We start from the raw sequence: 15,396 nt of genomic DNA on the forward strand, positions 1-15,396 counted from the left end.
CCCTGGTCGAGCCGTATAGCCACACCCCCAGCCTGTAGAGTCTGTTTCCAGGCCCTAAAGTCCCGACCCGCAGGTGCGGGCCATCCTCCTTTTAAGATCGGAGTCATCCTAGTAACCCGGTAACCGCCCCAAGCTCCGCCCCGACGTCAGGACCCTCCCTCCAGCAAATGAAAATGCTCCGTGTAAACCTAGTGGCTTGGAAACCTGCTGAGAGTGAATGTAGAGATGTCCCCCCTGACCTTCTTCAGGGGGATGGAGTGTTTTGTTTTGACCTTAAAAATCAACTAGTCTGAGGCCTTCCTCTTTTAGGGAAAGAGGTCAGAAAGGGTAGGAAATTGTGCCGGACAGCTTCTTGAAAGAGGTTAGAAAACCAAAACAGTTGAACTCTTGATTTTACAAGGAAGGGGGGAAATGCGCGTTGAAATTGCTGAGACCTGTGGTACAGTAAGATTGTGTTAGAGATACTACGTTCACAGAACTGATTACAGATGTCAGCCCAATGAGCTCCCTTCCCATAACAGTCCACTCCTTCCCGCTTCCACAGCTTGGCATGCTCCCTTCCCAGGCAACACTAGGCCCATTTAGTAAAGGCAGTGAATAATCAGCCTCCAACCCCCCTTACCTTGGGATGGCACTTCTCTGGGGCAGCTACCACCATATAAGGCAACAAGAGCCCCTTAGAGTGACCTTCAGGTCCTTATCTGCTACTTGGGCAGCAGCCATAAATCCTGGTCTGTCATGATGAGGCCCCTGTCCTCACGTGCACACCACAGTCTCTGCCTCCTAACCCCTTCTATCCCCTCCTAAACCTCCTAGGTTATATAGGTCACCTCAGACAATAGCAGGTGCTGCTTCTCACTTCTCCCTTGTGAGAAGGGGTCTTGCCAGGCCCTTTCCCTGGCAATAAACCTTTCTTTATTCTCTGTACCTGGATGTCTGTGTGGCTTTCTGGCAAAGTCTAATTTATTCTAACAATAGCTCATTGTTTTATTGTTCTACTTTATTATTGTGATTAATCTCTTGCTGGGACTACTTTATAACTATCACACAAGGTTTGTATGTGTGTAGAGAAAAAAACAAAAAACAGCATCTGTCCAGAATATCAAGCATCAAGTGGGAACTTGGGATATATTCCTTATAAATAAAGCGTCAGGGAACTACTGTACCAAACTCTGAGAACTTGTGAGTTTTGGCTCCTTTGCTGGTGTAGTGAACTAGTAGAGCTTTTTCCATCTTAAGTAATTAAATGTACTGTCCCCCTGCCATTCTCAACCATCACCACCACCTCCTGCCCAGTTAGCTGGTGTCCTGAAGGGCCTCAATATAGATTTGCTGAAGCCCTCCCTGTCCACCTGAGGCTAGTCACACAGAAAAGAAATGATTTGGGAAAACTGTCAACCCTCCAGAGGCACACTGTGATTTGAGCACCTGAAGCTTAGAATGAAATACTGAAAAGTGGATGGAAGCAAAATACCTAAGTATTGATCCCAAGGTTACAGGTATGTCGAAGCAGCAATATTCTAAGATAGTGTTTTTATCCTAATTTGCTCTGTTCTTCTCTTTTCACCAAACTACTTTTAAAGAGAAAGGGAAGCCATCTTGGAGACACTTTAGCCACCGGCTGAAAAGTCTACTTTCCTCTTGCCAGAGTTTGTGCTGAAAAATTTTTTCCACTTACCCAATTCCATATTTCTTCAAAAATATAAGGCAGCAATACCTAAATGTCTAAACCCAACTTACCATCAGTGTAAAATTTGGCTTATAAAATTTGGGCAAATGTCAGGTTGCTTAGAACTAGAATGGAATTAAGATAAATCTAAATATTCTCTCAATTTTACAGATGGTAAAACTAAGGCTCAGGTAATACCTTGCCATTAAGAAAGCTGTGGGCAGGCCCATACCACTGAACTCTATAGAGTCAGATCTTATGTTCTGAAGACAGGGATTAAATATAACAAGACAAACACCTCATGTTTAAGTGCATTCAAATACATCCATGGAGTTTATATTCTATCAGTACATGCCAAATATATTTGATCAGAGTTTGATGGGATTCAGGAGCCTTCAGATTAAAGACCCAAAGACTCTAGGTGGGTTACGCATTTTTATGGCTATGCTTGAAGAAGCATAGACAGTATAGCAGTTTTAGTGGAGAAAAGCACAGTCTACACTCTTGTTCACATTCTTCTCGGTCTGTCTGTGCAGCATTTCCTCCTTCTGGACACATAGCATGACACTTTCTGGTAGGTCTTATGACCTACCTTAAGACAAAGTCATAGTGCTGTTTTTAGGTTTTATGGCTAGTTTGGGGAAATGATTTAAGGAAATGACCTCCCTAGAGGAACAGGAATATCAGTTTTCACTGTTTGCCTGGGGCGGAGGGGGGGAGGGGGGGAGGAGAATGAGGTAGGTTAGAAACCAGACCCAGACAGTAGGAGACGGTCAGAGAGAAAGTTTGTTTTCTGGGGTTTTCACTGCTGTGCTTGCTTTTCTCTAAGCCCCAAGTGTAAAAACACTAATAAGTTTACTTACTCTAGTAAGTCTCCCTATCCTACAGTAAGTATCTGCTTCAAATCCCAGCTCAGAGTAAATTGCCCCATCTTCTGTTTCCAGAAGTGAGATTTACAAAACCTTTTTAGAGGGGAGTGATAGCACACACCTGTAATACTAGCACTCTCAGGAAGCTGGTGGGGTAGGGGCAGGAGTGGAGGGGGGCGGGTAAAGGGAGTATGGGGTAGGAGGATTGTAAGTTTGAGACCAAGCTGGGCAACAAAGTGTCAGCCCAATGAGCTCCCTTCCCAGTTTAGCATGCTTCTTCCCCTTTCCACAGCTTAACAGGCTCCCTTCCTAGGCAGCACTAGGCCCATTTAGTAAAGGCAGTAAATAGTCAGCCTCCAACCCCCTTGACCTTGGGATGGCACTTCTCTGGGGCAGCTACCACCATATACGGCAACAAGAGCCCCTTAGAGTGCCCTTCAGGTCTGGGCAGCTACAGGACCCTTATCTACTATTTGGATAGCAGCCATAAATCCTAGTCTGATATGATGAAGCCCCTGGCCCACATCTATACCAGGGTCTCTGCCTTCAAGCCCCTCTTAAACCCCTTAGGTTATATAGGTCACCCCTAGACAATAGCCGGGGCTTCTCACTTCTCCCTTGTGAGAAGGGGTCTGGCCGGCCCCTTTCCTGGCAATAAACCTTTCTTTGTTCTCTGTACCTGGATGTCTGCATGGTTTTCTGGCAAAGTCTAAAATGATCTAACACAAAGCAAGACAAATTTATGTGACAAACAAGACCCGGGTGTCACATCTCCATTAGAGCAGGCCATCCCATCAGGGATTCAGCCAAATGGAAGTATGAGACAGTACTCATTGAAATCAGTAAAGGTTGCTTTTCCTTGGCAAGTCTCCACCATTTTATTCATACAGATCTCGGTCAGCCCATTCACACCAACAAATGTCAAAATACAAGTTACGTTCAGTTGCTATTTCCTCCTCCACACAACTTGAGATTTGGTTTTAATTCCATGTCAGATACTGATCTGCAGGATACCCTGTGTCTTGTTTATTATCAATAACCATAGTGTGTGATGAGTACCCACTTGACCACAATTTTTACAGTTCCTAATTCTTCTACTTCAGGATGGTTAAGAGTCTATTCTAGAAATACATAAAACTCAGGGAGATAAATCTCTCCAATATAACAGTCTGCATGTAGAAAAATCAGAATCAAACTCCAGCTTTACTGGTTTTACTCACTAGGCCCAAACCATTTCATTTATCTTTAGAATAATCAAAACCCATTCATTGGGTCCAAATTTCATGATCATATTTCTGTCAGGGCAACTGACCTGCTGCTCTGATACAGCCTCGGGGTTGTTTGTTTGGTTTGGTTTGGTTTGGTTTTGTGTGTGTAAGAATAGAATCTTTATTTGGTTCTTATTTTAAAGTTATTTCCCTTTCTCCTTAGGAGCAGATTTTGAGAATCACTGTAACATGGCGTAGGTATTATATTAAAAGGTCATAAGGGCTAGACCAGTGATCAGAGACAGGGAAGATAAGTTTCTCCAGAGGCTTCAGGACCAAAGCCATTCCAGATGTACACACTACAATAATGGGGGTATAGAAATTATTTGAAGGGTGGGTTTTTATGGTTGTTTGTTTGTCGGACACATTGACTTTCTTTCTACACAGCCTTTGCCTCAGGCTGCTACAGTGCTGGGAAGATAGGCACAGACATGAATACCACCTTTCTCCACAGCAAAAACTTTTGATCGACACCATTTATTTACCCGTGAATTTACTGCTTCTGTCTTTAAAGAACTAAAACACCTGAGACTTTCCCATGATAGATGCAGAAGATCAGTCCCTCTGCTTCAGCAAACAAATGCACTTTATTAACATTTTAGCTAGGAGAGAAGAATTTCTATGTGAATTCTTCTTGAAACATGATATTCATTTAGCATTAGTGTGTGTGTGTGTGTGTATGTGTGTGTGTGTGTGTGTATTTGTGTGTGAGTGTCAAGAAAGAAGATGCATGGGTGAGGAAAGTATAAAATTGGAAATCTTTTCCAATTTTTGCCTTTAGGTACAAATGTATTTTATATTGTCTTTATATTCATTCATTGTCTATAACCCTCCTTCAAAACAAATCAGCTCAGATAGTTAATTCACGTTGGTTATTGTATTCCTACAAATGCAAAAATAACTTAAATGTCTAAAAATATTTTTGAGCCTTTTAATATACATTACAAATATTTTAGACCAATCACATTTTGTTGTTTAACATATTTACAAAACCAAAATATATTACAATAAATACGAATGGAACCGTTAATCTAATTAACAACAAGCTCTGTCACCACCTGATGTTTAAAAGGAATGCAAACACTTGTTTGGTCTGCATGAGTTAAGAGATCTGAGATAAATAAGGGTCCAGAATTATAATGTATCTGGAAAAGAGATGAAGGCAGCCCCCAACTTGCTAAGTAAGATTCTCTCTCACTGCTAATTACATAATGTTTCATGATATTTTAAACTGTGAACATTAATGAATTATCCAAACATAATACAAAGCTAATATAGTTCTATTATTTCAAAATGTACATGACATCCACATAGTATCCTTTTAATTATCATTATATACTGTAATTCACACAATATCTACATATGTGAATGCGAAAAGAAAAGGTCACAGCAACATGTCTCACATTCCAGTTTTAAATAAGACAAGCACAAACTGGATCAAACATTATTTTATAATATGTTAAGTAGTAACACCTAGTTTGTTACGGTTACCTTGAACAGTTTACAGGTGTACATTCAAAAAGGAAATATCTTTTGAGAGTTTCACATTGTCAATAAAAGGCAAAATAAATAATAAATCTTATAACCAAGAGAGAAAGGGGGGAGGAAGAGGAAGAGAGAAAGAGAAAAAGAGAGAGAGAAAGAGAGAGAGACCTAAATAGAACCTAAAGTTTTTTGACATGCTGCTTTTCTGGTACAGTTTGCCACAAGAAAATTGAAACAGAAACAAAAATGATTGTCTTTTGAAAGCTTTAACAAATATTGAGTATGAACCTCTGCCTATTAGCATGAAAATATTTTTGGCCACCTGCTCTGTGTGTGCATATAATATGTATATATTAAATAATATATATATACACATGTTATATGCACATTGTCTATATGTTCAATAGGAGGTCTGCTAAAGCCACAAAATAGCAAACTACTTACTCCTCAAAATGAGAACCAGCCAAACACTGAACTGAAACCAATTGAAGGTTCTTAACATGACTGCTGTTCCTATAGACCTCCAACTACTTCACACCAATAAACCCCTGGAAATAATCCAGGGGCTCCAGACTCACTAGGAGGGAGGGGACCTAGCTCCTCAATGTAAATGAGGGATCCTGAAGATCTGTGCATCTTCTATGGTCTTAACCACTCACAAACTACAGAGCACTGAATCCAGGTTAGCTCTTGGTCTTGACAAACTGTAAAAGGACCAAACTGCTTCACAACATATTACCAGCAAAGAGCATTTTTAAATAAGCAAAAGGAAGGGTTAAAAACTTGCTACATCCTTTGAATCCAGTTCAGAGTTATGGTATTAAGAGTTTTTCTTTCACCAATCCCAGTTTTCTAAAAGAAAGTAGCATCTCCACATCCTGACCCAAGATTTCCACAACTTCAGAGTTCCTATTTTCTTTAGCCAGCATTTGCTTTAGTTTTTTACCTTATCCAGGAAGAACACACAAAAATCCCTGGGCATTTGCATAAGCACTTCCCACAATCTAAATTTCTTTTCTGTTTATTAGTACTACTGATCAAGACATACACAGTATTATCCTCAAGGCCAGGGTACATTTCATTAAAAAACAAATACTTGATGGTAATGTTCTGTGTAAATGATGTCTGTGTAAAGCTATGACTCAAGTTATATCTTTCCAAAAAAATACCAAACCATTCTTAAAAACCATACGTAATCCTATTATTGTATCTCTTGATGATTAATCATATCCTTGAGAATAAAATGGATGTCATGCCTTCACCTTTGGCGGCCTCAATTTCCCATATTCTCAGGCAAGATGCTGAGTAGGCTCCCCACAGGACAGGCTGGAATGTTGCATGTCAGCACCGTCATCTCCCCACAAGTTCCTCCCCTGCTTTCAATCTTTTATGGCAGGGACTTGGAGAAATCAAACATCCACATTCCTGTGAGAAATTAATCCACAAGTAATTTAACAGTTTAGTACTGGAGATACATTACTGAAATTTTTGGTTCATCTGTGAAAACCTCAGAATTGTAATACACACTAAGCATTAGCACAGTTTTGTAGTGGAGATAGAAAGGCTCACAAATTAATACAAGGGCTTTTGGCCTTGGTTTTCAAATTCAGACCAGGCATCATTTAGCTCCATAAAAATCATCTTTGCGTACTGTTCATAGGGTTGCCCGGTAGCCTGTAGGTAAAAACAAAGCACATATTAGATCTCACAGACTAAAATAATATCTCCGTTAAATTCATCGGTAATATGGGTTCTAAGTAATTAAAATGCTCTTCTAGGCTGGGCACCAGGGACTCATACCTGTTATCCTAGCTACTCAGGATCAAGGCTCAAATTCAGACTAAGCAGAAAAGGCTGAGAGACTCTTACTTTACAGAAAAACGCCAGAAGTGGAGGTCTGAATAGTAGAATGCCAGCCTTGATTCAAAAGCCAAACAAGAGTGCAAGGTCCTGAGTTTAAGCTCTCAATTGTGAGCACAAAATAAAATAAATGAAATGAAATGAAATAAAATGTTCTAATATTAATCTGTTTCTTTTTTTACAGCCTAATTTGGGTAATAGTAATTACCCTCCTCTGGAAATTCATATAAGGTAATAGTAATTGTCAATAAGTAGCTAACAGAAAGCCTATCAGGTATCAAAAGATCCATCTCAGTTCTTTGGAAGTATCTACCAAACAAGCCAAAGCGTAATAACATGTTTCTAGTGCATTATGGTTCAAAACTCCTATTTTTTCCAATTTCTAAATAAAGTGAGGCTCTTGGAGACTCAAAAGAGGGGCAAACAATTTGTGTATTTTCTGGTCTCCACTTCTCTTTTGATTGACTAAACTTCAAATGTAAATGTGTTCTTGTTGATTCTTCTATTCAAGTCAGTCATCGAAAATGTAGAGGGTGGCCCTGAGTTCAAGCATCAGGACTGGCAAAACAAAAAATTTAGAGGGATGGAAATTAAATAAATACATGGCATTGGTGGCACTTTAATCATAACTTCTTGTCATCTGACTCACTTCTGCCTGAGATGTTTCTGTGAACAGGGCCATCAGATAAAATTTTTAACAACGATGCTCACATGTATCAATGACAACATGACGGGGCACAAAAAAGATAATGGGTTTTGTCACATTTTTAAAAGCCTGTTCATTCTCACCAGTTTTGTTAAATACAGGCGTTTTACCACGATTCTGGCTAAACATCTTCTTCTAACTCCAAAGGAGAACAGTTCTCCTTTGTGTGTCTAGCTCTCAGCCTAGTTACACTGTTGCAAGATTATATCTAAATGCTAAAAAAAATAACACTGGTGAATGTTGTAACATCCTCCTTAAGTAAAGTCTTAATTTTATTATTCATACTTTGATTTCTTTTGCACCTGTATGAAGTAGAACTATTTGTTTAGACACCCGATTCCAACCCATGGGTTTAATTTATTAAACCAATGGCCTAATCAGCCAGCAAATGGGAAGTACGATGCTTTTAATAGATGCTCATACATTAACAAAATGAAGACCAGACATATGCAAAGAGAGTAGCAGGTGCTACTCACTTTATCTGGGTGCACGACCAGCACCGCCCTTCTGTACACCTTCTTCACCTGCTCCGGCGTTACCAGGTCTGCCATTCCAACTGGTTTCCACTTAGTCTCCCCAGCCCACAGCACAGTATGCATTGTGGAAAGAAGTGCTCGGATATTTCTCTCTTTACCTTCTATCCATTCCAGAATCTATAAACACAAAGGGGTGGGGGTAGGGATTTCAAATATTTTCCAGGCCAGTGTTTCTTCCAGGACCCTGGAAACCCTGTCCTGCTTTAGTGAAACCAAATAATAGGAATGTCCTATACACTCTGCCTTCTGAAGAGCTCTTCCTGGAATACTTTCCCACTTCTACCTACCGCTTCAAAAGCCTGCTCAGTAATTTCACCTCTCAGAGTTTGAATTTGTTGCTCTATCGCCCCCTAGAGTTAATAATACACTCCTAAAGTATAAACTCAATCAGGTCACACATATTTACTGCTACCTAACTAAATAATTATTCCTTTCAGAAAGGTCAAACCGGGCCCTAAAACATAGCTCAGTGGTAGAATACTTATCTGCCAAACACAGGATTCTGGGATCAATCCCTATCACTGCCCTCTCCCCAAAATAAATACTTTAAGAAAGCTACTGGGGAGTCTGAAATGGGAAGATTGAGAATTTTAGGGCAGTCTGGAACACATAGCAAGAACCTATCTTTATCCAGGAGTGATAATTCTTCAATGCATAATATTTATGTATCAGAGAACAGATCTAAAAAAGTGCTCTCAAAGGAGGAGAAAATAGAGATAATACATTCCCCTCCTCTTCAAATTCTAATAATTTATCTTTAGAATCTAAGTGCCACTTAGGTAACAAAATCCCATCTTAAAGAGTGTCATTGCTCATCTGAACAAGTTAACAAATCCGTACACTGGATGCTGCCATCCTATCTACTGAGAAGGCTGAGATCTAAGGATTGTAGTTCAAAGGCAGGCCAACCAGGAAAGTCTGTGATTAATCTCCAATTCATCACCGAAAAGGTTGCAAGTGGAGCTGTTCTAGTTCAAGTGGTAGAGTGTTGGCCTCAAGCAAAAAAAGCTCAGGGACAGCACCTGAGCCCTGAATTCAAGCCACAAACCTGGCATTAAGATAAAAATAAAAATTTAAATAGCATATACAACTTCCCTAAAGCTACTTTGCTCTCAAAGGGCATGACTGTACTCAAATCACAATTTGGTGGATGTCAATACAGTGTTGCCTTTCATAGATGCTACTGTCTGAATGTCTTAAGTCCCACCCAAAACTCATTTGTTGAAGTCCTAACCCCATGCTGATGGCATTATAAGACCAGTCTTTGAGAGGTGATCAGACAATCAGAATTATGCTGATGGATCTTCACACCTAACTTTGTCACCTGATCTTGTCTTATAGGATAATCACAGAGTCAGTGGCTCACTCACCTTTAATTTCTCAGGATCCATTTCCTTAGCCATTTCCTCCTTTCTCATCTCTGCTATTGTTCGAGGCCCCTTTTTGTCTTTGTGGGCATTAAAACCTTGACTTGAAAGTAAATCTTCAAAGTCAGCTGCTTTTTGTTTCCCTTCTGCAACATAATTTTTGAAAATCATTATGGCTAGGCATATCATACATTTTTATCCCAAAGGACTTCAGAGTCTTCAACGTGCTTTTCCACACATTTATTTTCTTTGCTCTTAGTAGTGTAAAAGATTCCTAAACTCATTTTACAGATGAGAAAAAATGAAGTCCAGAGAACTTACAAAGACATTTCTAGAGTCACATAACACGTACCTGGTAAGGCTAAGATTGGAGTCTGGCTCATTAAATTCAATTCAATTCCATTTGTACTGTATCCTCTATCTGGATATCATGATAGCTCCTTGTCATAACTAATTAATGTAGGTGTTTTGACGAGGTTTGGTTTGGTTCTTGGAATCAATGCATGTTATCATTACCCTGCTCTCCCCTAGCTGACAAATTTAGTTCATCATGCACTCTTTCCCACAACTCAGGGACCAAACTACTCAGACTGGAATTCCAACTGTATCACCTCTTCACAATGTGACCTCAGACAAGTTACTTGGTATCTCTGTGCCCCAATTTCCTCATCTGTAAAATGAGCAGGAAGTCAGGTAACTTGCCTCATGGGGTTGCATGAGAATGAAAAGAGTGAAAACTTTCAGTGCTTAGGATTAGGGGTGTGACTATCTCAATGTTAATTTAATTCACAAAGCAGAATTATAATACTGCAGTCCAGGGCAAGCCACCAATGTTAGTTTCTGAGTTGAAATCCATTTGCCATCTCTACACATCAAGACACTCTGGACGCGCATTCTCTTGTGCACACAAGAAAATGTAAGGGCTCCAAGACTAGGGACTTTGTCTGTCTTGTTCACTGCCTTCTCCTCAGTGTTTTCTCGAATGAAGATGCTCTAAGGAAGCACTCACTCATAGCTATTCAAAACTAAAAATGGTGGGAAAGTCACATGACTATGGAATTGTCCAGAGAATTTCCTGCTACCTCAAGAAGAAACATAATGTCAGTACTGTGAACAGACACCTAGGTCATGGCCGGTCTAATGTGGCAGTTAAGAGCAGGACTTCCGGAGCCTGATGGTCAGAGTTCAAGTCCTGGCCTGGCACTTACTCATTGTACCATGTGGCTTTGTCAATCTGCATCTTAGGTCCTTCATCTATGAAAGGAGATTCTATGAAACAATATATGAAAAGCACCTAGGAGAGCACTTGGCATGCAGTAAGCACTCAATAGATGTTAGCCAAGATGGAGAAGAACTAACCACCTGTCCCATAAAGTGAAGGGCCTATTCTCTTCTCCTATTGTGAGGGGTGATCAAACGAACTGATAGAGAAAATGAATTGAAATAGACCTTTCCACGAACTCAACACACACACACACACACACACACACACACACACACACATGCAAAGTATATTATTTTTACTCATTGTCAACAAGCCCATATAGAGCTTCCACCAGCCTTGGGTTTTGACATGTTCACAAGTTGCCCAGATATCAGGAATCTACCAATCAGGCCAAGAAAGACCATTTGTCCAGATACATATGCTCTTCTAATTGGGGAACAAGGCAAAACTGACTGTTTTGAAAGGCTCTCAGACTTTACTTCTTCTTTCCAAGGAATAAGAGCCTTAAAATCCGTTCACTCTTGCCTTTACTTCCTTTCCATATTTATTTAATGAGTACCCTATGCTAGATTCTTGGGATAAGAGAAGGCAGCATAAAAATCTCCTGCTGTGGATAAGACACAATCCTTGTCTTCCATTTGGTTCAGTTCTGGAGAGAGACAGACACATGTGTAGTTGTAGAACTGCAGATGTGTCTGGGAGCATGGCACACCCAGGTGCACCAGCACAGCCTCTGGGGGAGGAGCACCAGGCCCCTCCTTCTACAACTGTAAGATTGCCTTAGGAACTGATGGGTTTTGTGTAAGCCCAGGAAGTATGACAAGAAGATAGCTCCGTCTATCCCAGGCCCGCACCAACTCCTCACCCAAATTAGTGGATCCTTTCCCTCGTTCACTCTGGCCTGCAGGCATGGATGAGAAGCTCACGTTGTAGTTGGGTCGGTTCTGGGGGGAGGAGTGTGGCATGCTGGACTGTGGCTTAGGCTGTGACTGCTGCCAGTTGTAGCTCCCAGCCTGCTGCCACCCTCCACCCATGGGCTGGGGAGATGCTTTCTGGGGCGAGCTGAGAGGTGGGAATCCTCCACCTAGTCCAGTCGGTGTGGTGGGTTTGCTGGCAAATGAGGAACTACCTACAGAGCAAAAGACAGAAAGAACATAAGACTATTTTGAATATTCCCTAGAATCTCAAGGTATTGTTTGCAGTGATTTTTACTAGAAATTGCCTTGAATGGTAAAATAATGAACCTTTCTAAATAGGTAATGAAATTATAGGAATGTCTATTATTTCTTTAATCTGCCCCAGAGTAGTGATTTTTCTTAAAGTTACACAGTTAACTTGTGGCAGAATGGAATGAAATTTAGATATTTGACTCCAAGCCAGAAGAGTGAGCCCTGGCTCTTCCCAAAGTGCCAATGCACTTCAACATCTCAATACCTCAACAGATTGTATTTCTTTATTAGAGCTGAAGCTATCTGATGACAAGAACAGAGAACAACACTAAAGTTCACTCATCAAGGTGTTACTTGAACTTCAAGATTCAGTATAGCATTGTTAGTGCCCAAGAATAAATCAAATGTTGTAAGTAGCACTAGTTCTACCCTGCTTGCATTTCATTATAGGAGATCTTGTGTAAAAGAAAAATGTAAAACGTGATGATTTCCAAGGTCTCTTTCACCTAACAAACATAAGTAAAGCAACACTTAAAGCAAAACAACTTTCACATGGACCTTTAGAATTTATTAAACATAGTCATATACATTACTACATTACTACACCTAAGTGTGTCTACAGGACAATACAAATAGTATTTCTCTGATCCCACTGTGAAGAGGAAGAAATGGAAGCTCAGAAAGGTTTGCCAATACACTCATGTTTACACAGCTAGTCACTGGAGACAAACTTGCCCAAATGGACCTTGCCTCACTTTCCACACCCCAAAGTTCTCTTCATGAGAATTCAGGCCTTACTAAACTTGGCCTTACTCCCTCCCATTGTTTTTTCTCCTCTATTATTATTCTCCTTCCTTCCCCACCATGGAGGTTGTTATTATGGCCAGGAGACTGGCAACCAATTTGTGTTTGACCCTCAGCTGTTCATTCGCCACTCATTCCTGCATGCATGCATTTATTTGTTGAACAACGACTATGCACCAGGCACTGGGCTGCACTCTGGGATTATACACAAAACAAGTGCAGAAAATCCCTGCTCTTCTAAAGCCAAGTGAAAATCTTCACCCTGTTGAGCCTCCATTTCCTTCCTTTCCTTTCCTTTCCTTTCCTTTCCTTTCCTTTCCTTTCCTTTCCTTTCCTTTCCTTTCCTCTCTTCTTTCTTTCTTTCTTTCTTTCCTTTCTCTCTCTTTCTTTCCTTTCCTTCTTTCTTTTTCTTTTCTTCCTTCCTTCCTTTCTTTCTTTTTTCTTTTTTTCTGTTGTTGTTAATCATGGGGCTTGAACTCTGGGGCTGAACATTGTCCCTCAGCTCTTCAGTTCAAAGCAAGCACTCTACCACCTGAGCCACAGCACCACTTCCGTTTTTCCTGGTGGTTTATTGGAGATGAGAGTAGGGTGGACCTTCCTGCCAGTGCTGGCTTTGAACCACGATCCTCAGATCTCAGCCTCCTGAATAGCTAGGATTACACACGTGAGCCATCAGCACTTGGCAAGCCTGTTTCTTCATCAATGAAGCTAGAACTGTTTATATCACAGATACAGTATAAAGACACAAAATGCTTCCCACTCCTTGAATTAAGGGAAGTCAGTGGCATTCTACAATAACAAAACAGGCAAATTCCTATGCCAAGCATACTCCCAGACACCTCAAAGTCTCAATAGATACTTGCTAATAAGTAAAGGTAATGCCAGGCTTGTGCAGGACTGTGTTCTGTCCTTGTCATTCTATAACATAGCACATGAAGGGGTGAAGCCCTTTTCCTGTGCCCTTGGATCCTCCTGCCAAGCACACACCAACCATAACACCTAAGGCTGGATCTTCCCTCTGCACTGGGGTTTTATTGTATATTTTAAGGATGCTTGATATTTTAAGTCTTGGTAAATATGGAAATGCTAAAAAGCACCCATAATCCTGCAGACTATGACGTGTTCATACATTTAAGAACCACTGCTGAGAACCTCCATGCCAGGCTGTGGCTGGAGCAGTGAACCAGTAGGTGCCAACCCTGCCCATCAGCATTGTATGACTTTGTGATGTCTAATCTTCTGGAACACTTCCATACTGCTCAGCCATTCTAATTGTTAATGCTACTGAAGCGAGGATTCAGAAATACCAAGCGATAGCCAACCCTTGAGGCCAGAACTATCCTCATCAGAAGCTAACAGCCGTGGTCTTCACTCCTTGACAGCTCCTCAGAATTACCTAGGGCCCAGTTCCACCCCAACCCCACTGCTCCCAACTTTACAGCACTGACCATAGTGGGTATTTTAGATTTGATTAGCATTTCTCTCTCCCACTTTACTGTAAGCTCTGAGGAGCACATGCTCTAACTTCCTTGATTCTTTATTACATCCTGGATGCAGTAAAGCAGGAGTAGATAGAAAAAAAACACCTACTGAAAGAGGGACTGCTACCCAGCAATCAAAATCCATTATCTGGATGATGAACCAACGGGTCTCTCTTGTAGCCCTCAGCTTTGTGTACTCAAAATATATTTCTGCTTTAGAGTTTTCATCATTCCTTTTTTTTTTTTTTTGGTCGGTCATGGGGCTTGAACTCTAGGCTTGGGTGCTGTCCCTGTGCTCTTCAGCTTAAGGAGAGTGCTGCTTTAGAGTTTTTAAAGTTCCTAGAAAGCCTGGGAAAAAGGATTTGAATTTTCCTTTCCCTTGATTTTCGTCATCATCTATTAACTACTTCTACTGATTTCCTTTAAGTATCAATGATTCTTCTGACATTACTGAGTTCAGAAAATCACCTTGCCCTCCTTTCTCCTCCTCCTCCTCTTGAAGTAGCCAGCCCCTGGCCCTTTCCCTGCTTTCTCCTAGCCCACACTATTCTTATCGATTCTCTAGAATATATATAGTTACCTTTTTAAAATACCAAGCAATTTGTTTCCTCAATTGACATCCAAACCAATTCTGATGTTTTCCCTGAGATGGCCATATCTATTCAACCCCATCTGTCCCTCCTTTGTCCCACCATGGATTCCAGCTTATCTGGTTCTGAAACATTGTATGGAGCTTTTAAACACCCCTGTCCCTCTGCCTGGGCTCCTTTCCATAATGTACATCCTAATTATATCACAAATTCCAATTTAGAGGCCACCTCTGCCCACCTTTCTCTGGTTTAGGTAATCTCAGAACACTGGTGAACTTCTTTGGGCCTATCTCTTTTCCCATGGATAACAGTTGCTATGCCACAGAAAAGCTATTAAACCTGGAAGCTCCTAAAACTCCTACTATAC

General features: G+C 40.8%; 1 protein-coding gene across 4 annotated transcripts in view; it reads right to left on the bottom strand.

Moving 5' to 3' along the window:
* Nucleotides 1-4,723: 4,723 nt before the first annotated feature.
* The window catches only part of Dnajc6 (DnaJ heat shock protein family (Hsp40) member C6), a 142,575-nt gene continuing 131,902 nt past the window's right edge, over nt 4,724-15,396 (bottom strand). For all 4 annotated transcript variants that reach the window (XM_070025818.1, XM_070025815.1, XM_070025816.1 and 1 more), the window contains 4 exons: nt 11,851-12,114; nt 9,764-9,906; nt 8,334-8,510; nt 4,724-6,965 (listed from right to left, as the gene is read on the bottom strand). In XM_070025818.1, coding sequence (XP_069881919.1) covers nt 6,864-6,965; nt 8,334-8,510; nt 9,764-9,906; nt 11,851-12,114 — 686 coding nt within the window. In that variant the 3' untranslated portion in view covers nt 4,724-6,863. The remainder of the gene's footprint in view (nt 6,966-8,333; nt 8,511-9,763; nt 9,907-11,850; nt 12,115-15,396) is intronic.

This window comes from Dipodomys merriami, unplaced genomic scaffold, assembly GCF_024711535.1.
Source record: "Dipodomys merriami isolate MVZ:Mamm:240054 unplaced genomic scaffold, mDipMer1.0.p SCAF_172, whole genome shotgun sequence".
Lineage (NCBI taxonomy): Eukaryota > Metazoa > Chordata > Mammalia > Rodentia > Heteromyidae > Dipodomys > Dipodomys merriami.